Raw genomic sequence first — 27,781 nt, forward strand, 5'->3', positions numbered from 1 at the left:
CTACTTTACAATTTAATTTCTGTAGCCTATTTGTAATGGAGTTTTTCTATTGTGGCATTGATACTTTTAATTAACGGATTTATACTTGTTCCGCCACTGCTGATCAGGTAGTCTCTGGTAGGCTACAACTGTTAAATTGTGAATGTAATTAATTTGCATAGTGTAAAACAACTACAACACACAACGTCACAAAGGGGGACGGACTGTGTCTCTGTCGCCTCCTGTTGAAAGCAGCTAATATTACATCCCATTGATTAGACGCGATACAAACTATCCGCCTCTTGTCGCTGTTGTCTCCTGTGGTGTGCGCTAAAAGCCAGCCAAAAAAGCACTAAAATGGCGCTTACTTCCCAAGGAACAAAGAAAAAAGTTTGCTACTACTATGATGGTGAGTACTCGTGTGCCTTTACTTTAGAAGGCGGACGGGCGGATGAATGAAATCCGCCACTTTGCAACAAAGGTTGGTGTTTATTCCACCGCTTGCTAACCTGGCACGTTAACGTTAGCTAACCTAGCTAACGTTAGCTTGAGTCGCAGGCGGCTCTCATCATCTCAGTCTAACAAAGTGTTGCTATGTCCACACTGAGTATGAATGCCCTTATAATGTTTGCTCGGTTTTCCTAGCTAAATGCACTAGTTTTCCCTGAAATGCATCTTTAAACGTTTATCTACCGGATATTAGCTAGTACTTAAACTAGATTAGTTTACGTTACTAGCTAAAGAGCTAACAATGGGGATATGAGTACTTCATTGTCTCCACAATTAACGTCAACACCAAGCTAACGTTAAAATGGCTCATCTTGCTGCCTTCAAATGCCAGGTAGTTCGGCGTAAAACAATATTATTCGCTGTGTGTAACTTTGTGGCACCCTGTAAGTGGACCTGGGTACTTGACGCGAGTATGTTGGAGTTCGGTTGTGGGATCCCAACCGACGGGCATGATGTTGAATTCCTTCACAACGTTTTCAGTGCATTAACCTGTTAGGAACAGGAAGCTATCATGTTAGTGTTTGCTGTTAACTTTGTTTAGATTTGTTCAACTTTTGTATGTGAGAAATTAACAAGTAACCCACCGTGGTGTGTTTTTATTTCTTTTATATTTCAGGTGATGTTGGAAATTACTACTATGGTCAGGGGCACCCAATGAAGCCCCACCGAATCCGCATGACTCACAACCTGTTGCTCAACTATGGACTCTACAGAAAAATGGAGATATATGTATGTTAAATTACAGTAACAGTGCTTTTTAGTCACAATACTGGACCTCACTCAAGTGTCTCAGAAACTAATTTGTCCTGTGTTTCAGCGTCCACACAAAGCCAGTGGAGAAGAGATGACCAAGTATCACAGTGATGATTATATCAAATTCCTGCGTTCAATTCGACCAGACAACATGTCAGAGTACAGCAAACAAATGCAGAGATGTAAGTTTGGTCAGAGATGCAGTTTGCGTGAATGTAATGTTGTTTTTGTGTTCATTAAACTTAATGCTCAAGTTTTGACATTAGCAATAATGTTTATTTCTCTGCTGCTGCTTTGCAGTTAATGTGGGAGAGGACTGTCCAGTGTTTGATGGTTTATTTGAGTTCTGCCAGCTCTCAGGAGGGGGCTCTGTTGGTAAGTTGTTTCTCCCTAAATACTGCTCAGACAGACTTGCTGTGTTGGACAGTATTGGCCATCGTTGCCCACAGTAATATGTTAAGTTTAGTATAAGCAGGCTGTTAATTCTTCTCTGTGCTCCAGCCGGTGCGGTGAAGTTGAACAAACAGCAGACGGACATTGCTATCAACTGGGCTGGAGGCCTGCATCACGCCAAGAAGTCTGAGGCTTCTGGCTTTTGCTATGTCAACGACATCGTACTGGCTATCCTGGAGTTACTGAAGTGAGTACAAAAGCCCTATCATAGCAGCCCTCGAGTACAGGTTGGTTTGCACAAGTGGATGATACTCTGCTTGGTTGATCTAGTTTTTGTTTGGAGAACTGAGGATGAGTTCAGTTGTTCTCCTAATCAGGCACATGCGTTTTTAGAAAAAAATGATAAACATAATTTTAGAATAGACCACACAATGGTTTTTCTCATAGGCTAGATCAAATGTTTTAGAACTTAAATTATCTTTTCCCTCTTTTCAGATACCACCAGAGAGTTCTGTACATAGATATTGACATCCATCATGGAGATGGTGTTGAAGAGGCCTTCTACACCACAGACCGTGTCATGACAGTGTCCTTCCACAAGTATGGAGAGTACTTCCCTGGCACAGGCGACCTGAGGGTAAGCCTTAAAATGATTTGACGGATAAAAGCCATATTGTCATAGTCATACATTGACATTTGTCTTCTTCTCTGCAGGACATCGGTGCTGGTAAGGGTAAATATTATGCTGTGAATTACCCGCTGAGGGATGGGATTGACGATGAGTCATATGAAGCCATATTCAAACCTGTGAGTAAACAAAGACGTGTTGACTGTGATGTTTTGGTTGAGGTCTCCCTTGATGGACAGAAGAATTTGAGAGAGTGTATGTTGTCGTTTGCGTAGATCATGGCCAAGGTGATGGAGATGTACCAACCCAGCGCAGTGGTTCTGCAGTGTGGTGCTGATTCACTGTCAGGAGACAGGCTTGGTTGCTTCAACCTCACCATTAAAGGTAAATTAACGAAACAACTTTTTTTTTTTTTTTTTTTTTACTGATGACACTGTAAGCAACGTGGTCTGCAGCGGTGTTGAATAAACTTGAGAAACCAAATCCCCAATTACTTCTTTTCCCCGTGCGGTGTTCTCAGGCCATGCCAAGTGTGTGGAGTACATGAAGAGTTTCAACCTGCCACTGCTAATGCTGGGTGGAGGAGGCTACACCATCCGTAATGTGGCACGCTGCTGGACATATGAGACTGCTGTAGCCCTTGATACATCCATCCCTAACGGTGTGTGTGTGTGTGTATATGTGTATATGTATATATGTGTATGTATGCTACAATAAAATATTGCCGATATCTCTGTGGTGGTAAACAAAAACACTTTACAATGTATTAGAGCTAATGAAATATTGATGACATTATTGATCGGTCAGTTGCCAGATTCTTCTGATCATTAAACAACAACAAAAATGTAAGTAGCATTAGTTTCCAATAAAATAGCGTCATGTTCAATAACCAATGACAAAATGTAAACTCAACTTGACAGAGCTCCCTTACAACGACTACTTTGAGTACTTCGGACCAGACTTCAAGCTTCACATCAGCCCCTCCAACATGACTAATCAGAACACCAATGACTACCTGGAGAAGATTAAGTGAGTTAATCAAACAGCCATTCAAAAATTATTTTCTGAATGTGTCCTGTATTGTGAAAACGTTGAGAACTTGGCCATATCCTAGGCACAGGTTTGTGTCTCCGCGTTGTTGAGTGGTCAGTATGTTCAACCTGCAATCTGTCCTCTAGGCAGCGCTTGTTTGAGAACTTGCGTATGCTGCCCCACGCCCCGGGAGTCCAGATGCAGGCCATCCCTGAGGATGCTGTACAGGAGGACAGTGGCGACGAGGAGGAGGATGACCCCAACAAACGCATCTCCAGTAGGAACCTCTCACATAGTCCTACTTTTCTTCCATGTTCACACCAGATCTACAGCATTTTTCAGCTAACCCTTTAAAAAAATTCAATTTAATTCAACCCTTTCCTCTGTTACTGTTCAGTCCGTGCCCATGACAAGAGGATAGCGTGTGAGGAGGAGTTCTCTGACTCTGAAGATGAAGGCGAGGGAGGCCGCAGAAACGCAGCCAGCTTCAAGAAAGCCAAGCGAGTCAAAACTGAAGGAGAGAAAGAGGTGGAAGAAAAGGAGAAGAAAGGTGAGGAAGAAACAAAAGGTATCTATCCATTTTATTTTTACATTTTCATCTCACCCTACTCATGTCATTTTGTTCTATAAAGAGAGAAGAGCACATCCCATGAGTTAACATTTTAAGTCAGATCCCCCTATATAATAGAGGATGTGTTATGATCACTATGAATGTTTGTTTGTTTTTCTTTCACAGAAGCAAAAGAAGAAGAGAAGGTGCCAGAGGAGGAGAAAATGGACACATCAAAGTGAGAAAACACTGCACACACTTATTTACTATGTTTTTCAAGAAGGGGCTTATTGGGAGTGTTAATCATTTCTTTTTTCTGGGTCCTTTAGGCCAAAAGAGGAGTCCAAGACACCTTGAAGTCCTCAGCAGCCAATGATGACATTGCAACTGATCAGAACGCATCTTAAAGCAAGATTTTTTTTTTTTTTCTTCCTTTTTTTGGATACATCATCTTTCCAGGCTGCTGCTGTGGAAATCAGTGAAGAACTATACCCTTGTATGAGACCCCACTCCCTCAAAATGGGGGCGGGGGATCTAAATATTTTCTAGGACACCTTTTCAACCTTACCTGTTTATGGACTGAGGTCAGACTGAGTGTTTTGTTTTTTTGAATGCTTTTTCATTTTTATTAATCTTTTTATTCTGTGACTTGCTTTTCCCTTGTGACGCAACTCTGTAAAAATGATTTAGTACATGTATGCTTTTATATATCTGACGGATTTAATTTATTTAAATCATAGATATTTTGGCTACTGTTTTGTCTTTCAATCCCACTTTAGTCATGTCTTTAAATATGTAGTTGAAGCATGTTTATACAATAGATCCTTTTCTGTAATACATTGTCACTGGTCTTGCCTGCTAAAGGTCCCCAAGCGTGGTTAAGAGGGATGTGTATACCTGAATACCTTTTTATATGGCACAGTATTAGTAAATTACAGTCCTGTATTGTAGGTTGTAATTTAGTATGTGTCCTTTACACATTGACATCTTAAAATTTCTGGGACTCCTGCCACACAATAGACCTTTTTTCATGGCAGCCATGTTGACATGTCATAGTAGGAAAAGCACAGGTGTATTCAAAACCATTAATGATGGCTGCATCCCACTTAGGAGAGGCCCTGGTATTGTGCATGCTGACTAACTGAAACAGCTTACTGGGACACTTGATGGAATTGAGCCATTGTTAAGGTTATCAATTTCAGCTGTGCTTTTGCTACTATGACAAGTCAACAGGTCTACTGTGAAAAAGGTCCATATTGAAAATGTTTTGAGTCCTGTAATGTCACTTCTGGTGTCAGGCTTTGATTCCAGAGTGTAGTGTTCTGTAAAATGGGAAGCAAGACAAACACCAGAATCAATTTGTTGTATATATTTGTATTCTGAAAACATGACAAAGTGTCATTTAAATCTGTCAGACCCCCAGTGTGCATTGACCACACTTTTAACAATAAAAAAATGCCCAAAAAAAGTTCTAGTTCTGTAAAGTTTTTCAAAATAACATTGTTCTGATTTGATGAAATGATTGACAAAACTACATAAATTATTTTAATGTGAAGATACAGCTGCTCTGTATTTTAAGACCATACGCAGTACACACAAACAAGACCCGTTTATTTAAAACTAAAGGCAGTATTTTTTCAGAGAGATTGCTTTCGCTGACTCGTCTTCAAATATTTAATATGTAACAGACACACTTAATACAACTTCCAGGTAACGTGTTTTATCCAGTTAAGCCAAGCGGTTTGCAACCTATCATTAGGTTTAGCTGGTTCAGAGCCACGCACTCTGCTCCACTGCAGTGTCACCCAGCAGTTCATCCTGCTCTACAGGCTCAGCGTCTCGTGCTGGAGGCAATGATGGAGTTTCATCAGGTCTCTGGATACGCACCTGAAACAATACATGAATTTCATTTAAGAGGAGCTTACTTGCATAAATAAAAGTGTCAGCAAAATGAAAATTCTGAAATACAGACTGATCTTTTCTATCAGTGCTGGACTGCAATTAACACTTATACTGGACACTATTTGAATAGCCAATTTTCATATTTTATACAACATGTTAAACAAATTACCACAACTCTTTCCGTGTATAGGAATGGCTGGGCTGGTCATACATGTCAGTCAAGACAATGTAAAGTGTTTCTCAGACTGAATAATGTTATCGCAAGGTTGGGAACAAGCAATTACTGCATTTGTACGTTTTTATTTTTATATGCATTTGTGAGTAGCTTGTGTTGATGAATCCAATGATGGTACCTTAACTGAACCACTGTTTATGATGTGGGCTGTTTTATTTTTAGTTTACTTCAAGCCAACCATGTGATAATGCTCTGACAGCACATGAGATGAGGGACACAGTTACCATGCTGCTCTGTCCATGTTTGCCTTGTCAGCAGGTCTAGCCCACTGGCTTCTATTTGTCTATTAAATTCAACGTCACGTTGCATGTTTCTGAATATAATGAAGCCAGGTCAGTTTACTGTTAAAACTTTGACTTGATTTAATTATTTGTATTGCTGCTGTGCTACTACTAAGCCTTTTATTAAAATGATACTTAATAGGTAAATAATTAGGTGTTTGTTTTAAAGATATTTGATGCAACCTCAAACAGTATGTCATTCTGAATGATAATGTCAGAGTCAGGCAGGAAAGTGCTGGTTTCTCTTGTAAAATACACACACACACACACACACACACACACACACACACACACACACACACACACACACACCTTTAGTGAATCAAGGTCACAATACAGTATTTGTCCCTTTAGCTGTATGGATATTTCAGTTCTGTTTTGACGGTTTTAGAAATTCACGGTATACATCACTGCCCCATTTACATTTATGTCTAGGTCTAACACTGTCAACAGAGTCCATGATCTAACAGCAGCTTACCCTCCTGGTCTGGGTCGGCCTCCTCCTGCACGGACAGAGGTAGAGGAATGAAGTACAGGCAGCAAAGCAGCGGAAAGAGAACACCGTTTCCACCACGGACATTACGATGAGCGGCACCCACAGAATGAACATGGTCCCCTGGTTGACAAAAAAAAATAAAAAAAGACGACAGCACGTATACCTCTGATCAATACATTTTTCTTTTCTGCAACAATGCAAGTCATTATAAAAACTGCTGATGGATAAATATTTCAACTTACATAGATGCGGGTGGGGTCAAAGGGGCATTCGTATGTGATGCTGAAAGAGCTGACATTAAGATCAGAATTCAAACAGTGTGTTAGCAGGCCCTGTCCATTGTTAATAATGGCTTTCACCATAGAAACTGACAAGCCTGTGGTGGAGGCTAGCGCCATGAGACCTGCCAGGAAGCTGATGACCAACAAGACCCACTGCTGCAAGGAGAACACAACATGATTATGTTAGTAGGTAAAAACACAACCCTTAACCTAGCATGTGAAAGACATGTTTCCTGATGTAAGATAACATGCTTTACAATGTCAAGTTGATGTTAGAGAGAAGTGCTGTAGGAACATGGAATAGAAATTACAGCGAGTCCACGTTCTGAGGAACGACATCAAATATTTGAATGAATGCATGTTCCCTATTTAAATATCATCTTCCAACAGAGGGCAAGTTCTAACAGGAGCCAGCAAATGACAGATGTGAGTGCTGAATGAAGGAAGGAGAAGCTGTGCAAAAGAGAGGGGAACAGTATTTACCAGGATCCTGTTTCTCTTGTTTTTGGACAGGACAATGGCAGTTATTCCACTAATAATTCCCTAAGGGGCACAAGAATTTCAGCAACAAAAAAAAAAAGACATATCATTCATCAAAGATACAGATGATACAATATTACTACTCAAATATAAGCTATTAAATGATTAGCATCACAAAATTATGTTTATATATGGCAAGCAAATTAGTAAATACATTTCCAGTTTGGTGAGGCTAAACCTATTTAAAACCACCACCTGCTGGTAAATATTGGTTATAATATTTGCTTTTTAAGTTCATTGTGTATATTGTGTTCTTGCACCGCTTACCACCAAGCCTGCCACAATAGCAATGATATTAGAGATGGAGTACACCATGTTCCGGGCCTGAGAGTGCACGTTGACGTGCCTGAGCACAGCGCCGTGCACCAGTGCTCCGAGAAGAAAGTTGACATGGCCCACCAGCACCAGCCCCAGCCCCATCTTCATCAGGGCATGGTTGTCCTTGAGGCTGGCACAACATATTCCTATAGAGGAAGCAGACATAGGTTATTTTGACTTCATTATCTTAACTTAGCTTTGAGTATTGTGACCTCTGCCAACATAGATTAACAGTTAGTTAATTACATTGTGTGTACAACAGTCCATTATGTCAGACTGAAGCACAGGACTCTAATCCCATATTAGAGTATCCAAATAACAACTGTGTGCGCAGCGCACCCGTGCAGGAACTAACATTGTACACACACAGTACACACAGTTTTATTTAAGTTTATTAAATGTGATCTGAAATGAGCTACGAGTTGCGAGCTGTAACTGTATTCCATTGAGAGCTTGTGTGAGAGCTTGTGGGTTCAGCGAAGCAAAAAGAAAGCGGGCCACTGGTTAGCACACCATGACAACGCTTTAGTAAAAACCACAATTATCCCCAACCCCTGCAGAGATGGCTGCAGATCTCACCCAATGCATGCTGCAAAATGCTGCAGCTATGGTGACAAATCAGAGACGGGATCTGAGGAGGATTGTGTCGCACTATTTTAGTTCCTTCTTCGGAGGAAAGTTGAAGCACACCCACCCATAAAGGCCCATGTAAGCCCCTCCTGACAATGTTTTGGGTGGGGTGTTCAAAACCACGTTTACCTTGCCTGAGGGGTTGGTAAAAAAACATCTCTGTTACTGGCCTGTCTCAATAAGCCTTTGGCATCATTGTGTTTTGGTCATAATATTGTTAATCTAATGTTTGCTGCCAGTCAAGTAGCCTACACATAATCACATATTGTTGTTGTAATGTACAGACCCTAACACATATTTATGCTATAATATTCATAGTATTTACATATTCATGTAGTGACTGTATACACCTTATCACACTTTATATATGATATAATATTTTTTGATACTTACACAGGGACACTCTTTCATTCTGCTTAGTGATGTCTGATACTTTAATTTGTTTAGGTTCAATGATAAGATGTACAGTGTGGGACCCATACTAGGCTATACTATGGGTCTATATCTGACCTGTCAACAACCTATAATAATGAATCATGAAATACAGCTACCCAAAAAGTTTCACTTTTATTTAGTAAACTCCTAAAAAACCAGGTTCAACAACCCAATTAGTTGGAAAGGTTTTCATTGATATAAATTAACACAAACATTAAGATATCACTTTGGGTTACGTCACCCAAACACCAGAAAAAATATAGGCTAGGTTTGCAAGTCTCTTCTCCTTTGAGCTCAGTCAACGACTGCGCAGACCACGCCTAAAAACTTTAACACGCAACATGCCCATATATTCTGTCACTTTAGTAAAACTAAAATAAACAGTCAACTTACCTGAATTTACCATGGTGGTATGTCCCCTTTGATTATATTAGTGTACAAGTTGTGTTAAAGTCATTCTGCTTTTACACTCCACTTTTGGTGGGTCGTTGTCTTAGTATGGGTTCCTCTACCGCCGCTCACCTGCGGACAAACTGGCTTCATCTTCCGCCTACCTGTGCGGAAGCTCCGCCCCGATGCGCGTTCACTGTACGAGAAAAGAGAGGAAAAAAAGTTATAAACACATGCAACTAGATTGAGTACCCATACTTGAAAGACTTGTACTCGACTACATTTTGAAGGCAAAGTCCCAGGTTTAGTTAATAGTCACCTTACTGATTCATAATCTTAATACAAAATATAAATCAACTAATATGATGTAACATACTATTTTACACTGTGGTATTTATACTTTTACTTTAAGTAAAATATTTGAATACCTTCTTCCACCATTGTGCTACATGGAGTTAGCCATCCTGATTCTTTAGTGGTTTATGTCCTTTAATTATGTAAATGTGACCTGGTTCCCACATAAATACAATTATTTAAAAAAAGAAATTTATGATGTGCACACTTTTATTTGGAGGGATTGTAATACCAGCACAATACCATAAAACATGCCAAAGTTATTGCTGACTTGGGCATCTTTAGGCACAGTATAAGGATATCAAATTTTTTTTTAATCATCCATGACTTAGTTTTTCTTTAGGTGAATTAGCTGTCTCACAATACAAAACACAAATAGTATAGAAGCATTACTGGCTGCACTGTGTCTCATCTGAATGCATCATAATGGCCTGGCAGCCTCGTTAGCTGGATTGCCTGCACCTGTCCCTCCTGCCACTGCACCTTATTAATGACACACCTGGGGTAGGAGGGTAGTCAGAGTGGTTGGCCCACTTTGGTGTTTGCAATGGGGACAATGGAGATATTTCTTTGCCTTTTTCTTGGACATTTTATTGCTGCTCAATCTGTAATAAAAAGCACGATGCCCCAAACTTCCAAAATGTTCTGAGGTTTTTCAACAACATCAGGCCTTTTCCGTTTGAAAGACATTTTGATTTCCGTTTGACACCATTTTCAGCTCTTGGGGAACTCAGATCCCTGACATTCACATGCTTGCTGAATTACCTCCCATTGTGATGGTTCCCAGAGAAGAGTTGTTTTGCAATGAATCTAAGATAACTCTGCTGGTTGATAAGAGATCCAATGATGTCATGCTAACTGGAGAGGAGCTACAGTTTGGTAATGGCTGCTATAGCAATAAAGAGCTACCAAACCAATTTGTCTTCACTTACAGTTTGGATGAGTGTGGAAATACACCTGTGGTGAGTTGACCAAATTCTTTACTAGTTAGCCTACTTATTTGCACATCTTTTTAAGGATTTTCTGATACTCTTACAGATGCAGAATGGCTTGGTAATGTTCACCAACTCTCCACTTGAATCTCAAAAAACCTCCCCCCACCTGGTGGGAAACTCAGTGCACATATTTTGCTTACCAAAAAGGTGCCTCGCTTGAGTTATTGAATAATTTAAGTGGTCCCAAATAATCATACTAAAGGAGACTGCATGTCTTTACAAGTCCTATTCAATGGCATTTCCTGAGAATGGCCAGATCTTTAACATTGAAGCCATGAATCGTGAGTAATAAAGAGTCAAAAATGCCATTAGGCTGGATTGTTTAATTTGTAGTAACACATGGTTTACTGTTCCTGCAGCATTCTGGACCAGCAGTGCAGAGTCTATTATCTATAAAAGGGGCCAGGTTGTCAACCTCCAGGTTTCTGCCAAAAACAAGCCAGAGCAGCAGCTTTTCATTCAGTCCTGTTTTGTCTGTGCATCTCATGAGCCTCAGACTAGACCCAAACATGCACTCATAATAAACAAAGGGTAAAGTAGCCAGTCAGGAATTGATTGTAGTGTTTGCCTATGCTGTTCTAATCACCTATGATGCCGTTACGCTCTGCCAGATGTACAGCCCCGTTGGATTCTTCTCATGCTGCCGTACAATTTGTGGCCTTCGACAGAGTGGATGTGGTTAATTGAGTTCTGAACACATTTTATCTCATTTCTGAGGTGGGTTTTATTTTATTTTTTTCTGACTTGTTTCTGCTGTTCAACTGTATGACCTCCTCTGAAGCTGTACATCCACTGTAGTGTCCTCATGTCAGACCAGGGTGTCACCTTTGGCTCTAAATCCTGCAACTATAACCTGATCCAGTCAAGGTATTTGTACATGCATGAAACTGTATTTTGTGACCTTTTTCATTACTTAATGAGATTTTTCTCTTTCAGATGGGAGGACCTAAGTGGAAATGTAGAGGTGTGTGGGTGCTGTAGCTCAAAGTGTAAAGGCCTGTCAGTCAGGCACCTTCCTGAGGGTCAGTGCTTTGTGTTGTGAAAAGGTCCAACAATAAATGGGACTTCTGGTCTCTAACTCCCACTAAATGTATCATTTCAGATGCCAAGGCTACCGTCAGCACTGGCCCCTTTGTCATTGTGGATAATCGCGTAGAGCCTGAGTCCTGAGCCTTCTGAACCGCAAGAAACCTCCAACGCTCCTGTTACAGACTCCACGCGGTCTCATGGTGCAGTCACTGAGAACAAAATTGTTTCTGGAACTTCTGCATCAAGACCCCCTCAGGGTGTGGTGGTGGTTAGTCAGGACCCAGGTGCCAGACTGACCCTCTGGCTACCTGGACAGCTGCAAGATCCTGAATACAGCAAGAATATACGTTCGGAGTCTGAAGACAATTTGACACTTAAGTTGGAGGCAAGCGACACTGTAGCAAATGACCTTCCTGAGCTGCGACTACTGGCAGATAAGGAGCCTCTTCTGAATACGCTCCTAAACGAGATGGAAGGTCAACGTGCAAATGAACTAGTAAGTGAAGGCCACATGTGGGATCTGAATCTTCTTACCCTGGTTGATGGATGGGCAATTCCTTCACAAATGGAAAAAGCAGCTTTTGCAGAGGAATCTCAAAGAAAAAAGCGTTTCGGAAGATCTGGAGGGTTTGACACAGTCTCAACAAGTGGTTGCCATCCCTCTGACAGATGAGATGGTTTATGTAGATGTCCTAAACCAGAATGATTATAACCAAATGAGACATGGGCAGCCAGATGAAGCTGTGATGCCCCAAGAAGAAGCAAATGATGCCCAACCAATAATTCACTCAAAACTTCAGTTTTCCAAAAGCACGGATGGATCACACTCCCTGAGTTATGAGGAAGAAGTGATGAGACAACGAGGGAAACGGGAGCTAACTAATCTTGTAATGTATATCCTATGCATGTGACTAGGAGTAAATTTCTCAATCTTTTATCCTCAGGAGGATGGACAAAGCAGAATAATTGCATCTTCATAACTTCTATAACTGAATAACTGAATAAATGTATTTTGAACAAATATCCAGTGTTTGTTTTAATGTCATACCCAAATTTTGGGGTAAGCAGGAGGCAAAAGTGCCCTCCCCCCCCCCCACACACCCGCAATGTAAATCACAGGCCTAAAAACCCTGCTCATAGGCTTGTGTGACGCCTTTTGTATTCTCACCCAGATGTCGCTGTGGGGAGCTGGGCTCTGTAGTTGGGACAGTACTGTGCTCTCTCTCTTTTACACCGCATGCGCACAAATTCCTTTTTTCTTTCCCATGTTATGACCCTGGCCACTATTTCCTCCGCACTCTGCCACTCTCTATAAAGTGCCCACGCTTTTCCTCACGCAGTCTCTTTGCCCGGCCACAAAGCAACCGTGAGTGTCTAACTCACTGTTCTTAAAACTTAAAATAAAAATAAAATAAAAAATATAAAATCCACAAAATCTTAAAAACAAGTGCTACTGTAATACCTAAAGAAATACAAACGTTTAAAAAAAAAAAGCAAAACTAATTTACAAAAATACAGAAACAAGAGGCCGGCTTTACCCGAAGTTGGCTTGTAAAGGAAGAAATACTTCAGAAGAGGTCTTTTTTTTTTTTTTTTTTTTTATATCGTAATTTTTGGTTTGACATTTTCTCAAGCTGAACATGAGCCAGCTGTCTCTTATGCTATTAGTTGGGGAGAACTGAAGCGCAATTCGGACCCGGAATACAGCTCATAGGAGCATTTTTCTGGCTTTTTTTTTAATTTATTTTTATTTTTAAGGATAGCCTTTCATTCATTTCTATTGCGAAGTCCGAGATATGAACACAGCGACGGCGGGGAGTTATCCGATGGCTTCTCTCTACGTTGGCGACCTGCACCCCGATATCACGGAGGCTATGCTGTATGAGAAATTCAGCCCAGCCGGACCTGTGCTCTCTATTCGGGTATGCCGAGACATGATCACCCGGCGGTCCCTCGGATATGCTTATGTGAACTTCTCTCAACCGGCTGACGGTAAGAAAAGAAACTTCAGAAGTGATCACTGTGCGGTTTGATCATGTTACTTGCATGCAGCTTTAATATGCAACAGAAAGCATGCATCCTTAAAATATTGACAATGTCACCTTATGTTTTCAATGTCAGTCCTACAACTGTCTGCATAACCAAATGCAAAATCAGAACACGATGCAATACAAAACACTGGACTTTAACTGAGCAATAAAGTGACTTGTTTGCAGTCTATATAAGACAAGCAGTTCCTCAGACTGGTTGGAGCACTCATTTTGACCCATATAAGCATGCCCCAGTTGTTGTTGTTACAAAATCACTACCAGAGTTAAAGCCCTCACAAACGTGCAGTCCGACCTGTGCTTAAGTAATTTTATAGCAATCATTTAGGAAAAACTAATTTTAGCAGATCTCGCTTATTCTGCCCAAATGACCCATTTCTGCTCCTATTTAAAGGGCTGTAGAGTGAAACTGTTCCCATTGCCTTCTGCTGGTATGTTCACTGAAAGCAAGATAAGGGACAAGCACAGCTGAACAATAACCCCTGCACTGCCTTCTACACATGTTTTATGTGTATTGTCTGGTACATGCATTAATATCAAATACTTGATCTGGTTTCGGTTCAGATTTAAGCCTAATTTATTTTTTAACTCGTCGAGGATTATCCGTATCAATAGTTGGTTTGTGTAATATATTAACTACTTAAACTGGTATCAAATCATTGAGCAATAATAGCAGGTGTTGTGGTTGTCTTTGGAGGCCTGGTAATACATTGTGTGGACTTCTTTGCTTCTTGTATCAACGTTAAACACCTGTCACAATTTATCTGTGCTGGAGTCGCTTACCAAAAGCTCGAGTAACGATAGGTTACAACTGGCTCACTTCCAGGAAGGTGGTATTGCTCACTTGAGTAAATGTAAGAAGACCCACAAGCGAGAACACAATTTGTTATTGGAAGTGTAGAAATGGGGGGTAGCTGTTGGGTATTTAAATGGAGTCCTAACATGTGCCTGTGGGGCAATAGCTTGCTGCTTGTTATGCTTGTTATTATAACTAGTTAGTGCATCTGATATCATGAGGAGTAAGCCAATAGTCAAGGTTGGTCTGTATGTGTAAACACTCACAAGACCTAGTGTTGCTCATCTGAGCTTTCTTTTTGAGTCTCTCTTCCCCATCAATGGTAGAGAATGCTCTACTCACACTCCAAGCCAGCACATACCTCCCAGGACCCCTCTCTAAATATAGAACATCTTTTTGAGCAGCCCAAAATTTGCCTGGCTGCAATACTTTAAGTTCTTAACATGACATAATTGGTAAACTAGTAAATCAACCCTGTCAACATTTCACCACACTATTTCACTACCATTCTAAATAACATCACTTACAGATACAGATAATTATGTATTACATGGACCACTCTGGCCTTTTTAAAACTATCAATTCCCACTTTGAATCTTCCAGAAGACCACATGTTTGACAACAGTCACACACCTTCTCTGAACACACGGGCTGTGAAGTACAATTGCGAGCTAAACTGCTGATGCCAGCAGACGCAAAGCAGCTCCGTTTTGTTTACCAGACACTTTTCGCTGGGAAGCCTGGCCTGTGTGTGTCTGTTACTGTAGAGTGACTGAACAAAAGGATGTTTTGGTATGTGCACCAACATGGACATCAGGGCCTATATGAGAGTTAAATCAATAGACGTAGAGAAAGAAATGGTATAAATTCAACCCTAATGATTAAACTGGCATAATGATTTGAGCAAATTAAAGCTATAACATCTTAACACCACAATTTCAGCCCAGTTTTTGTTATCTGATGGCCTACTGCACTGCTTCTGCAACTGGCCTAGGTGGGACATGGCCCAGCAGCATGTGGTGAGTTAGAGAAGGGGAATGTGCTCCCAGCTTGCCCACTGCAGCTGCCCCTCACACTTGTCCCAGCTGCTCATCAGCCACATGGTCTACTGCAGTATCTCAACCATGTTATATGTGCCTTGTTAATGGGCTGGTGGCTGAAATTCTCCATTGTAGCACAAACTGCACAGGAGGGCAAAACGACTAATACACTTTACTGTAACTTCATGTTATTTCTCTTGGATGTTATGCTGTGGTTGTGGTTTAAAGGGATAGCTGCATTATAACAACAGTTACTGGAATAGAATAGAACTTCCTTGTGTGACAGCACTACAGTCCTGTATTGACCATGATAGATGGAAGGATATGTAGCATACATAGTAGTGACTGATATAGTTTGAGATTAATGACCTTTCCCTCGATCTCTCTGCAATTCCTCCTTCCAGCTGAGAGAGCCCTGGACACCATGAACTTTGACGTGGTAAAAGGGAAGCCAATCAGAATCATGTGGTCCCAAAGAGACCCCTCCCTCAGGAAGTCTGGAGTGGGCAACGTGTTCATCAAGAACCTTGACAAGTCCATTGACAACAAAGCCCTGTACGATACCTTCTCTGCCTTTGGCAACATCCTCTCCTGCAAGGTACAATTGTCATAAATATGACTGAGGGACTTTAAAATGGGAAGATGTTTCTTTTATGCTGTATATATTCCCACTTTTGGAAACACTGTTCCTGCTTGGAGATTTCACACATTATGCTTCATCTCTCCTAGTTCCAACTAAACCCTAGTCACATTGTAGCAATACTGCCACATTTTGGGAAATGCATTTATTCGCTTTCTTTCAGAAAGTTAGATGAGAAGAATGACACCACTTATGTCCGACAGTGGAATATGAAGCTACAGCCAGCAGCTGGTTAGTTTGCTTTAGAATAAAGACTGGAGACAGCTAGCCTGGCTTGGTCCAAAGGTAACAAAACACATCTACAGTCTAAAGCAAACTAATGAACAGTTATGTATAGCTTATTGAAGTGACATCTGAATTGTAAAACCACAAAGTAATGCTTTAACACTTTGCTTTTGTATGGATTAAACAAACAAGAGTAAACATGTTAATTTGGACAGAACGAGGCTAACTGGCTGCAGCTTCATATTTAGACGAGAGATTTGAGAGTGGTATTGAGCTTTTCGTCTAACTCTCAGCAAGGGTGCGAATAAGCGTATTTCCCAAGATCTTAAACTTCTGTTTTTGAGTGAAGAAACTGCGTGCATGTGTAGTGATGCCTCTCTACCATATGCTTATTTACCCATAAGTCTTCCTCTGCTCCAGGTGGTGTGTGATGAAAATGGCTCTAAGGGCTACGCTTTTGTCCACTTTGAGACCCAGGATGCTGCTGATCGTGCCATCGAGAAGATGAACGGCATGCTTCTGAATGACCGCAAGGTGTGAGTGTCTGATCGTTTAGGAACTGGGGACAAAGTGGCATTCATTGTTGGTAGTGTTTTGAAAAGACTGTTAAAGAATTTAGCTTGAACTTTAAAATTATTTTGATAGTACTTAGTTATCATGATATTGAAAGCACAGTACTTACTGAGTTTATGGTGAATATGGTAATAGCTTATATGTATCAGACGGTGTTATACTGTGTGTATCAACCTGACTTGTGTTGACTTGTGTGAACTGACTTTTTGTGTGCTTTTCAACTGGTGAGCTTGTATGTGAATAATCTGACTAATAAGCCCATCTCTCTCTACCGCAAGTATGAAGATAACCTCTGAACTGATAGATAACAAACTAAAAACTCGTACTTACTCTTGTCTTTCCTACCAGACGCGTATTCTTTTGCCTCATTTGTCCACCCGCTGGTCACCCGTCTTGGAGTGTTTGTATGTGTGTGTGTGTATGACCACGCTTGTGTGTTTTAGTGATGGATCGAATGCAGGAATGCAATACTGGATGGCGGAAGGGGAGAGGTCGTCATAGCAAGGTATATAAGATCATTTGGTCCTCAGCTTTCCTTTGTACTGTGAGACTCTGTTCCTCCATCCCTCTCCGTCCACCTCCTCATCAAGTTTTGGACCAAGAATTAGGATGGTTGTCACTGTGATGTCTAGCATGCCAACGTATCTGCCTGCCCCTGGTGTTATTAACAGCAGTTGGATGTTTTTTTATTGGTTACCCCGGGAATGATGAGTCACTTGATGAAATGTAACTATGAATTTGTTTTGTGGATGTTGTCACTGTTTGGTTTTTGTAAAAGAATGTGCTCTCTTATTTATCGTGCTTGCGTGATCAGGGCGTCCTCTACCGGATCAAGAGTGTTTTTAGATCGGCAAAAAGAAGTCAAAAGAGATGGATCGTGGTTTGTTTTGTCACTTCTGTCAGGACTGTTTTACAAGAGTGTGTTTCGCTGGCCTCCCTCTATCTTCAGGTTTGTGGGACATTTCAAATCTCGCAAGGAACGGGAGGCTGAACTTGGTGCTAAAGCCAAGGAGTTTACCAATGTCTACATCAAGAACTTTGGGGATGATATGAACGATGAGCAGCTGAAGGAGGTTTTCGACAGATACGGTAAAATGGGACTATATTCACGGGTATAAATCCAAACTTTGATTTGGTCCGACAGCCACTTATCTGACCTTTTTAACCTCTGCAGGTAAAACACTCAGCGTGAAGGTGATGACAGACCCCACCGGCAAATCCAGAGGCTTTGGGTTTGTTAGTTACGAGAAACATGAGGACGCTAACAAGGTACTTTGGCCTCATGAAAATGTACTAAGTGATTAGTCTGTATTGGTAATTCTTCTCTGATAATAATAATTCCGTCCAAAGGCTGTCGAAGAGGTAAATGGCACCGAACTCAACGGCAAGACTGTGTTTGTGGGCCGGGCCCAGAAGAAGATGGAACGGCAGGCGGAGCTGAAGAGGAAGTTTGAGCTGCTGAAACAAGAGAGGATCAGTCGTTATCAGGTCTGTAGAGACTAAGCCCTTAATTTAATCAAATCAATCTTAAATTTGAACCCATGACTGTCAAATAAGCTGTTACATGTATCATTACTTTCTCTCTTTTGGTTTCAGGGTGTTAATCTTTATATTAAAAACCTGGATGACACCATAGACGATGAGAAACTGCGTAAGGAGTTCTCTCCGTTCGGGTCGATTACAAGTGCAAAGGTGAGAACAATCAAACAGATGTTGCAATGTATCACCAATAGAGAACAGATAATGCATCTGTGCAATATGAATATAGCAACAGTGTTGACAATATTGTGTATTTGAAGTTATCCAAACACAATCTGTCTCTTTATTAGGTGATGCTAGAGGAGGGTCGCTCCAAGGGCTTCGGCTTTGTCTGCTTCTCCTCCCCCGAAGAAGCCACCAAGGCCGTGACTGAGATGAATGGACGCATCGTTGGCTCCAAACCCCTTTATGTGGCTCTCGCTCAGCGCAAAGAGGAGCGCAAAGCCCACCTCACCAACCAGTACATGCAACGTATTGCTGGCATGAGGGCCATGCCGGCTAACGCCATCATTAATCAGTTCCAGCCCACCAGTGGCTACTTCATGCCAGCTGTGCCACAGGTGAGAGAATCAAAGTCTGAGACAATAGTATGTATTAAAGTGGCTATGATATTTAATATTAAAAATGGATGACTGTGTGTAATGTGAAAGGGGGTCGCTCCTAGTACAAAGCCACCGATAATTATCAGCTGACTCTACAGTTCCTCTCAGCTCTTTGAAGCTTAGCTTCTTAGGTTTTGGAAAAGCTCTAAAATAAACATACTTTATTCAAATTTAGAATGTCAAAGCTATGATGATTCAACTCCAAGTGAAGTTTTTGAACTGCATTTCAGGCAAACTTTTGTTTCCATTTTATTTCAGTAATATGCCACCAATTAAAAAGGCATTTACATCAGTTTCAGGAGGGTGTGACTGTAATGCCATACATCTATAAATGTCACTTACTTGTATACACCAGGCCCAGAATAGGACTACATACTATGCACCCAATCAGCTGGCCCAAATGCGACCCAACCCCCGATGGCAGCAACAAGGTGGCAGAGGTCAAGGTGATTATATGGCACTATATGATAGATGCACTCTTTAATACACTTTCAGTTACCTAATGTAAATGGTTAACTGCAAATGGACATTTTTTAAATATATACATTTTCAGTGAAGTTTTGTATTGCATCCCATCGTTTTAGTCTCTGCTTCTAACACTCCCAGGTGGTTTCCAAGGGATACCCAGCTCGCTGCGTCAGCCAGGACCACGCGCCAACCTGAGACACATGAGTCCTGGTGGCGGCACACAGGGCCCACGAGGTGTGTTCACTAATGACAATTAACCAAAATGATCACCTTCAGCACATTGGCTCTGGCTTAAGCATTTTATTGATCTTACATAAACAGAAGAGGTTGTCAAGACACTGATTTCTGCTCCATTTTGTCTCCTCTCTGCTAGCCTCTGGCCAGGCCATGGCTCCTCGTCCCTCAATGGGAGTCTCCGGCCCCCGTGCCATGCCTCCTTACAAATATGCCACTGGTGTCCGTAATCCCAACCCCCAGGTGGTGCAACCTATTGCCTTGCAGCAGGTATGGGAAAAAGACCAGTCCCGTCATCTTGTGTTGCTGTCATATAAAGCCCCCAAACCTACATATCCTTTCTATTTTCTTTATTTGTCCTTTCTAGGCTCAGCCAGCTGTGCACGTTCAGGGTCAGGAGCCTCTCACGGCATCCATGCTGGCTGCTGCACCCCCTCAGGAGCAGAAACAGATGCTAGGTATGAATCCTGTATCATAATGAATGAACTGTAATGCTTTTAAGTTTTTATTACGTTGATTTATTCTCAATTTATTTCCAAATAGGTGAGCGTCTTTTCCCACTGATTCAGTCCATGCATGCCAACCTGGCAGGAAAGATCACTGGCATGCTGCTGGAGATTGACAACTCTGAACTGCTGCATATGCTGGAGTCTCATGAATCTCTACGCTCAAAGGTACTTCGCTACTTCTCTCTCTCTGCCATATTGTCATACTGAAATGTCAGTTATCCATAGAACACACTGTGTCATTGTTTATGTTTGATGTTATGTATGTACAGGTGGAAGAAGCCGTTGCCGTGTTACAAGCCCACCAGGCAAAGAAAGATGCCACGCAGAAAGTCGGCAGCATGGCTACTACTGCTGCTGCTGCCCCATCCTGAAAACTGCGTGCTGTATTGAATTGGTATGATAATACATTATCAGTCAAGCTGTTCATACAAAATTAAGTATAATAAGCATAATACGTTTTGTGGTAGTTATAAAAAAGTAATTGTGTTGTTTCAGGACAATGAGCAGAGATGTGAGCGACGCACTACACTGACTGCAAATACCTGACTCCTCTGAAGAATTATGCAAAAATGAAGAAAAAAAATGAAAATATACTTGAACATTTTGAAAGAAATATTACAGTTCATAATTTTTTTGTTCTGTAAAACTTTTAAACTGCATACCAAAATCAATAATGCAAATGAATCTTGAATGAAGGCCCTTCATTTTGTGGCAAAGGAGAGAAACCTTTTTTTTGTTCTTTTTCTTTGCTTGGAGGTTTTGATTTGAAATGGACTCCTCCATCCTATGTTATCATGGGTGCGTGGTATTCTCAATAAAGGTATGATATATCAAGTTGACCACTGTTGTGTAATGTTAATGCTTACTTATAACCAATTTAATTCAGTTTCAGTTGTGTATCTGACAAACTTACGTGTCAGTAGTGCACAGAGAAGAACAGAGTAAACGGCAGAATAGACAGGGCACTGCAGGGGTAGCAAAAAAATGCATTTCCTGCAAAGAATGCTTGTGAAAAGCTAAATTGCTAAAGCTAAACTGGATTGCTGGCATATTTGAGTAAGGTGAAAAAGTGAGAATAGTTCCGTAAATATGACTTGAATAAACATGGAAAGCAGCTGAAACCGTATAAATGGCTGAAAAAGTGGGAAAGGGATGAAGGATGCAAAATAGAGTAAGAAATTATAGGGTTTCAAATGTTTTGCCTATCTGTGCCACTATTTCTTTACAGCAGTAGTTTACAAAAGAGTAATAGTATAGTATTTTGAAAAAAAGTATAAAAAAAAATGATTTAGTCATTTCAAAAGTTGGGAAAAATGTCGTATGTCAAAAAAAATCTATAAAAAGTCATAGTATAGTATTTCAAAAGTAATAGTATATTATGTCAAAAGTGATAGCATAGTATGTCAAAAAAGTCATAGGATAGTATGTCAAAAAATTATAAAAAAGTCCTAGCATAGTTTGTCAAAAGTGATAAAAAGGTGATAGTATTTCCAAAAAAAATTATAAAATAGTATGTCGAAAAAAGTCATACTATAGCATGTCAAAAAAGTGAAAAAGTCATAGTATAGTATATTGAAAAAAAGTAGTAGTATAGTCGAAAAAAGTGATCAAAAAGTAATGTCGAAAAAGTAATAGTATAGTATGTTGAAAAAAAGTGGGGAAAATGTCATGTTGAAAAAAATTGATTATACTAAGATTGGCACACTCAACCTTATGGCTACCAATCATACTCTTATCAACCTAAGCTATCTGACCAGACACAGTTTATATTTTAGTGAACCAGTCATAGTATAGTATGTTGATGAAATTAATAAAAAGTCATAAAAAGTGATAAAAAGTCATAGTATGTAAAAAAAAAAGAAGTAATAAAGTAATAGTATAGCATGTCGAAAAAAGTCGTATGTTGAACAAAAATATTTAAAAAATCATATTATAGTATGTCGAAAAGTGCATTTATCTCTTCAGAAGAACTGGTTGGGGAAGAGACTGACAGGAACACAACTTTGCTCTTCATCTTCCCTGTAAAGCCGGTCTTGAAACTAATTGCAACCCATAAGACTTAATCACTCAACCTTCTGTCTTTCAATGATTGTCCTATCACCGTAAGCTATCTAACCTGATGCCCAAGTTCATTTTTTTTTGTCACATTTTTCTCTTAAAATAATTATATTAACCCAGAAAACTTAGTGAAACATATAAGATTTGATCATTCAACCTTCTGTCTTCCAATCATTCTCTTAGCACTCTAAGCTATCTGACCTGACAGAAAACTTTGTTTTTTAACTATATGTCAACAAAGTGATAAAAAGTCATAGTATAGTATGTCGAAAAAAGTGATAAAAAAGTCATAGTAGAGTATTTCGAAATAAGTCAGTGTAGCATGTCGAAAAAAATTGTAAAAAAGTCATAGTATAGTATGATGAAAAAGGGATTAAAAAGTCATAGTAGGCTATAGTATGACGAAAAAAGTCATAAGAAACTCTAAGCAATCTCACCTGACAGAAAACTTTGTTTTTTAACTATATGTCAACAAATTGATAAAAAGTCATAGCATAGTATGCCGAAAAAAGTGATAAAAAATTTAAAGTATAGTCTATCGAAAAAAGTGATAAAAAGTCATAGTATTTAAAAAAAAAATAAAAATAGTCATCATAGTATAGTATGTCGAAAAAAAAGTCATCGTATAGTGCACGTCAAAAATAGTCATAAAAAAGTAATAGTATGTCAAAGAAAGTCTGGAAGAACATGCAACTCCACACAAAAAGTGTAGTCACGCAATACACAGCTACTATAAACGCAGAAAAATGACTCAATTTAAACAGTGTTAAACGTTTAATATTATAGTATGTATAAAAAAGTGAAAGTTAAAGTGATTACAGCTTCCTCCGACAGGTGTCGCTAGAGGAAATGTGGTCGGGAGGCGGGCTTCAGCCTCATTGCACCAATGACAAGCTGAGGGGGTCAAAGTTGAAGGGTTAAATTCAATATGGCGGCTAACAAACGAGTGTTGTATGTTGGTAAGTATGTTACTTTTTGTTTATTTTTTAATACATTAAAGGTATATTGTTTCAGTATATCTAGCTAGCGTTTTAAGGATATTACTTCATAAGTAATTCATTTAGACACAACTACATATGTATAGCGTGCACATATTATGTAGCTAAAAGCCGGTAACACATGAGAGCGTCACCTCAACATGGCAACTTCGCTGTTTGTAAACGTTGCACAGATTACCAGACGCTATGAGTAAAAGTCCGTCGTGTCAAATTAACTCTGAATACATGGAATAAAATAGTGAAACAAAAAACTTCATCCTCAGGAACTCAGGACTCCAGTGGTTGTTATTGTTTCTTGAACGTAGCACGTAAACCTGCTACGTTATCCGCTCTTCTAAATATCGTTTCAAACGCATATTTTCTTCATTGTCAAATTTAAATATTAAGCGACATGTCAATAACTTACTGTTCATAAGCTCAGTCTCAGTACGGTGTGTTTCTGTCAGGTGGCCTGGCAGAGGAGGTGGACGAGAAGGTGTTACATGCAGCTTTTATTCCGTTTGGAGACATCACTGACATCCAGATACCATTAGACTATGAAACAGGTAAGATCAGAAGTTTAATTGCTATTAACTGTGATAGTAACTGCACTGTTTCTATGTAACATTTTATCACTGTGAGTATGATAAATATTAAGATGTATTCATGTTTTATGTTCTGTTTTCAGAAAAGCACAGAGGATTTGCGTTCATTGAGTTTGAATTGGGAGAGGTATGTACTGGTTACAGACAGTGCTGAAATACACACTAAAGACTGCAATATTGTGATATTAACCCAATAAAGACAATACTCTGTATGGGAATCTTCATGCATTAATATTTCAAATTAATGAACATGAATAAGGTTATAGTCAGAGTAAGCCTAATTCAGGGTGTATAGTTGCATTATTGAGAGAGATGTTGAACATACCTTAACTGAGCTACACTATCTACGTTTTAACTGAATTTTGCAACACAGTTATCCATCTGCTTGCTGATGGAATCTACTTTTATGTACAGCCATAAAACATAAAAATGCACTTATTGTGTACCATAATAGCAACAAAAGAGAAAGATTCTGTTTGATGTGTAAGAGAAGTGATTAACAGTTATTAATATGGTTGTTCTCTAGCATGTGAATATGGGATTGAATACATTTATCGGCATCCTTTATACACAGTTTCATTGCAATGCTGTCTTATTTAGAAAAGGTCTATGGTGGCTTGACTAGTGAATTCAGTGTGACCATGGATGGTAATTGGCACATAGTTGGGACTTTGATAGTAAATGTTTCTGTGCTCATAATCTGTTTATGACCTTTGTCTTCTGTAGGATGCTGCAGCAGCTATTGATAACATGGTAAGAAGATCACATTGCTCCACATTAATGTCAATGAAATTTGATTCCCTTTTCTGAGACCTAGCTGTTGTGAGTTTACCCCCCAAAAAAAGTCAAAAAATGAGTTTACGGTTTTAATATTGATGTTTTTTTTCTCTTTTCCTGCAAGAATGAGTCTGAGCTTTTTGGACGGACAATCCGGGTCAACACCGCCAAGCCCATGAGAATCAAGGAAGGTTCTTCTCGACCAGGTGATTGATAAAAACCTGTTTTATAGAAGCCTTTGCCTGGACAGTAGTTTAAAGCCTTGGTTCGTATTTTAACTCTGCTTTTCCGTCAGTGTGGTCGGACGATGACTGGCTGAAGAAGTTCTCAGGAAAGACCACAGAGGAGGCTGAGGGGGAAGCAGCAGCTGGAGAGACAACCAACACAACAACAGAGGAGGTGAGATGGCTTTCTCTCTAAAGTGCGTTGGTGACTCTTAAACTATGTCAAGATAGTAACCGAAGTATGATTTGTTTTTGCAGGCTGAGCCCCCGGCTAAAAAGGGAAGAGTTAATCCTCAGGTCTACATGGACATCAAGATTGGAAACAAGGCAGCAGGGAGACTACGCTTCCTCCTTCGGGCTGACATCGTTCCCATGACAGCAGGTGTGTGTGCTTGTAGGGCTTTCTCCATCACATCTTTGTCAAAAATATATACTGTAGCTGCACAATGTTTGGGTTGCTTGCATAAAGAATTGACACTAAAATTAATTCTACAGGAGTAAAACAAAACCACAAGAGCTTAAGTATATCATTCCCCTTTAAAAAAAACTAAATATTCAGTTGGCATATAGTAACAACATCTTTTCTTACATCCTATATAGAGAATTTCCGCTGCCTGTGCACACACGAGAAAGGATTTGGCTTTAAGGGCAGCAGCTTTCATCGCATCATCCCTCAGTTTATGTGCCAAGGAGGTGACTTCACCAACCACAACGGCACCGGTGGTAAATCTATCTACGGCCGGAAATTTGATGATGAAAACTTTGTCCTCAAGCACACCGCGCCAGGTGAGGAATTTCGCAAGCAGCTCATGGAGTGTGTGTTGGTAGTCTCTAGGTGAATGAGCATCATGGTTTACGTTGTAGTGGAAGTTTCCTTTGCAGCAGGGGGAAGAGTTTTCAGAGTTTAGTAAATTGAAACAAATAAGACAGTCTAAGACTAGAACCAAGTTGGGTTTTTGTATTTTATTAAAAACATATATATATATTTGCAAATAGGAGCAACATGATTTCCCAAAAGGCCACAGCCCAGTGTGGAGTCAGTTTCTCAAATGAGTGAACAGAAACGCCAGGCTTTTATGCATCTTCAGAGTGACAACACACACGCACTTGGCTTAGTATGACGCTACAATTTTGACAGACAATCTGATACACGTGAAGACAATCAGAGAAATACAAGAGACATCTTGGAGTCATCTCACCTCCTCCTCCCTGTATGACTTTCACCCCCCCGTTACATCTTAACTGGCATGGGAAAACTAGAGATAGTTTTAGGGTGACCTTGTACCTTTATCGGTTCAGGCTAACAGTGCTCACATAATGTTCCAGACTGGGTGTCTCACAAAGTTAGAATCAAAATCTGCATGTGGGAAAGGAGATAAACTCTTTCAACATTTGTGAGAGAAGTAAAGTATGAATTAAACATAAAAATATAAGGAATTGTGCTTAAATGTAATTTTCCCATTACAACGTTTACTAGCAGTTCCCGTGGATAACTGGCCAAACCTTATCTCTCGTGCTCACAGGGCAGCTCTCCATGGCCAACTCCGGGCCAAACACTAATGGCTCTCAGTTCTTCATCACCAATGACAAAACAGACTGGCTGGATGGCAAACATGTGGTGTTTGGAGATCTGGTGGAGGGGATGGATGTGCTCCGTGCAATGGAGGTAAGGGATAAAAGGGTCTACTGAGAACGCAATCTATTGGGGGGGAGAGTGGGCAACATAAAACATTTCGCCGTTTCATCACTAGAAATGCAACTGTAGCAAGCATCTCACTATCTTTAACGTTATCCACATTCATATTTAGACACAACAAATGATATATCCAGCTACAAAAAAGCCTGAAAGTCAGAAGTTAGAGCGAACGTACAAAAAGTCGTTCCTATGAAGCTAATACACCGTCTCGTCTCATTGGTGTAAACCGGTCAGTTCTGAATATTACTGTTGCACATATACATATGTGTATATATGTATATATATGTGTGTGTATGTATGTGTGTGTATGTATGTATGTATGTATATATGTATGTGTGTGTGTATATATATATATATATAATGATGATGATACTGTTGCAGGTTTCTGTTTCACAGAAAATAAGTAATAAAAGTGTAAAATCACTCACAGCAAAAAAGCACTCTCATAACAAACCTCAGTTATTACCCGATTTGGTCTTTATACAGCACTATTTCCTTCTCACTTTTTTTCCAAATTAGCAAACAGTTGAAAATTGGCACAAGAATCTGCTGGTTTACCAAATGCTATGATTGCTTTTTAGGGATTTAAGTTGCAAAAATAGCAAGTTAATATTGGTGATCATACTGTTCATAATGTTATCTAGTTTATAATTGTACCCATAAACGTGGAACTCAAACATCTATCTGGGCTTAATGCTCTATTGATATTAGTTGGTCTTATTATAATATAAGCTTGCAAAAGTTTAAGACAATCATGCTGGATTTTGGCAAGTAATTGCTGTATCTTTTAAATGTGTTTTCTTTCTTCAGGCTCAGGGAAATAAAGACGGCAAGCCGAAGCAGAAAGTCATCATCTCTGACTGTGGAGAATATGTGTGAACGAAAAAGAATTGTGTGCTTGTATGTGTATGTACCATATGTGTCTATGGAGGCAGTGTGTTCATGGTCTTTTGTACTTTGAGCCCACATCATCTGCCATGTAAATATTTCAATAAACTTGTTTTTGTTTTATAACGAAACCACTGCTTGATGTCTATAA

At 39.9% G+C, this 27,781-nt stretch overlaps 5 protein-coding genes across 6 annotated transcripts; 4 read left to right on the forward strand and 1 right to left on the reverse strand.

The window, feature by feature from the left end:
* The first annotated feature begins 206 nt into the window (after positions 1-206).
* LOC114546671 (histone deacetylase 1) lies at positions 207-4,777 on the forward strand. 2 transcript variants are annotated; one of them, XM_028565627.1, is made up of 14 exons: positions 207-388; positions 1,106-1,218; positions 1,307-1,424; positions 1,543-1,617; positions 1,744-1,882; positions 2,131-2,272; positions 2,350-2,442; positions 2,539-2,647; positions 2,784-2,924; positions 3,184-3,292; positions 3,442-3,572; positions 3,693-3,863; positions 4,032-4,083; positions 4,175-4,777. In XM_028565627.1, exons 1-14 carry the CDS (start codon positions 337-339, stop codon positions 4,200-4,202), a joined length of 1,473 nt encoding a protein of 490 aa, XP_028421428.1. In that variant the 5' UTR covers positions 207-336; the 3' UTR covers positions 4,203-4,777. The 2 variants fall into 2 exon arrangements, with proteins under 2 accessions (XP_028421428.1, XP_028421429.1); XM_028565628.1 differs by having other exon boundaries at positions 3,693-3,845.
* A 728-nt stretch (positions 4,778-5,505) lies between these two features.
* On the reverse strand, positions 5,506-23,883 carry tmem54a (transmembrane protein 54a). The gene is made up of 7 exons (XM_028565087.1): positions 23,868-23,883; positions 9,357-9,549; positions 7,848-8,044; positions 7,524-7,583; positions 7,002-7,196; positions 6,742-6,879; positions 5,506-5,732 (listed from the first exon to the last, which is right to left on the reverse strand). Exons 2-7 carry the CDS (start codon positions 9,367-9,369, stop codon positions 5,616-5,618), a joined length of 720 nt encoding a protein of 239 aa, XP_028420888.1. The 5' UTR covers positions 9,370-9,549; positions 23,868-23,883; the 3' UTR covers positions 5,506-5,615.
* zpcx (zona pellucida protein C) lies at positions 10,578-12,752 on the forward strand. The gene is given in 10 exon segments (XM_028566327.1): positions 10,578-10,669; positions 10,746-10,983; positions 11,062-11,233; positions 11,314-11,392; positions 11,394-11,419; positions 11,501-11,569; positions 11,639-11,724; positions 11,805-11,854; positions 11,988-12,207; positions 12,269-12,752. Coding segments are annotated over 9 exon segments (1,125 nt in total). The 5' UTR covers positions 10,578-10,669; positions 10,746-10,934; the 3' UTR covers positions 12,643-12,752.
* pabpc4 (poly(A) binding protein, cytoplasmic 4 (inducible form)) lies at positions 13,050-21,244 on the forward strand. Its single transcript, XM_028565084.1, has 15 exons — positions 13,050-13,723; positions 16,020-16,213; positions 16,901-17,016; positions 18,003-18,142; positions 18,228-18,322; positions 18,404-18,541; positions 18,650-18,745; positions 18,883-19,152; positions 19,550-19,640; positions 19,801-19,896; positions 20,036-20,166; positions 20,264-20,354; positions 20,440-20,570; positions 20,675-20,799; positions 20,901-21,244. The coding sequence occupies exons 1-14, from the start codon at positions 13,528-13,530 to the stop codon at positions 20,774-20,776; spliced, it is 1,887 nt and encodes a 628-aa protein (XP_028420885.1). The 5' UTR covers positions 13,050-13,527; the 3' UTR covers positions 20,777-20,799; positions 20,901-21,244.
* On the forward strand, positions 23,322-27,761 carry ppie (peptidylprolyl isomerase E (cyclophilin E)). The gene is made up of 10 exons (XM_028565086.1): positions 23,322-23,422; positions 23,908-24,006; positions 24,129-24,172; positions 24,772-24,798; positions 24,947-25,028; positions 25,118-25,221; positions 25,305-25,428; positions 25,647-25,832; positions 26,570-26,712; positions 27,553-27,761. Exons 1-10 carry the CDS (start codon positions 23,392-23,394, stop codon positions 27,619-27,621), a joined length of 909 nt encoding a protein of 302 aa, XP_028420887.1. The 5' UTR covers positions 23,322-23,391; the 3' UTR covers positions 27,622-27,761.
* Positions 27,762-27,781: the final 20 nt, after the last annotated feature.

This window comes from Perca flavescens, chromosome 20 (genome assembly GCF_004354835.1).
Source record: "Perca flavescens isolate YP-PL-M2 chromosome 20, PFLA_1.0, whole genome shotgun sequence".
Classification (NCBI taxonomy): domain Eukaryota; kingdom Metazoa; phylum Chordata; class Actinopteri; order Perciformes; family Percidae; genus Perca; species Perca flavescens.

Bases quoted from the DNA above. Each gene is read 5' to 3' on its own strand.
- ppie (XM_028565086.1), top strand. From the start codon at position 23,392: ATGGCGGCTAACAAACGAGTGTTGTATGTTG. The intron at 24,007-24,128 runs GTAAGATCAGAA...TTCTGTTTTCAG, and splicing joins ACCATTAGACTATGAAACAG to AAAAGCACAGAGGATTTGCG. The intron at 25,833-26,569 runs GTGAGGAATTTC...TCGTGCTCACAG, and splicing joins CCTCAAGCACACCGCGCCAG to GGCAGCTCTCCATGGCCAAC.
- pabpc4 (XM_028565084.1), top strand. From the start codon at position 13,528: ATGAACACAGCGACGGCGGGGAGTTATCCGATGGCTTCTCTCTACGTT. The intron at 16,214-16,900 runs GTACAATTGTCA...CCTCTGCTCCAG, and splicing joins GCAACATCCTCTCCTGCAAG to GTGGTGTGTGATGAAAATGG. The intron at 19,153-19,549 runs GTGAGAGAATCA...TGTATACACCAG, and splicing joins TCATGCCAGCTGTGCCACAG to GCCCAGAATAGGACTACATA.
- tmem54a (XM_028565087.1), bottom strand. The intron at 7,584-7,847 runs GTAAGCGGTGCA...TGTGCCCCTTAG, and splicing joins CTATTGTGGCAGGCTTGGTG to GGAATTATTAGTGGAATAAC. The intron at 5,733-6,741 runs GTAAGCTGCTGT...GTATTGTTTCAG, and splicing joins GGCCGACCCAGACCAGGAGG to GTGCGTATCCAGAGACCTGA.
- LOC114546671 (XM_028565627.1), top strand. From the start codon at position 337: ATGGCGCTTACTTCCCAAGGAACAAAGAAAAAAGTTTGCTACTACTAT. The intron at 2,925-3,183 runs GTGTGTGTGTGT...TCAACTTGACAG, and splicing joins TGATACATCCATCCCTAACG to AGCTCCCTTACAACGACTAC. The intron at 3,293-3,441 runs GTGAGTTAATCA...TCTGTCCTCTAG, and splicing joins GACTACCTGGAGAAGATTAA to GCAGCGCTTGTTTGAGAACT.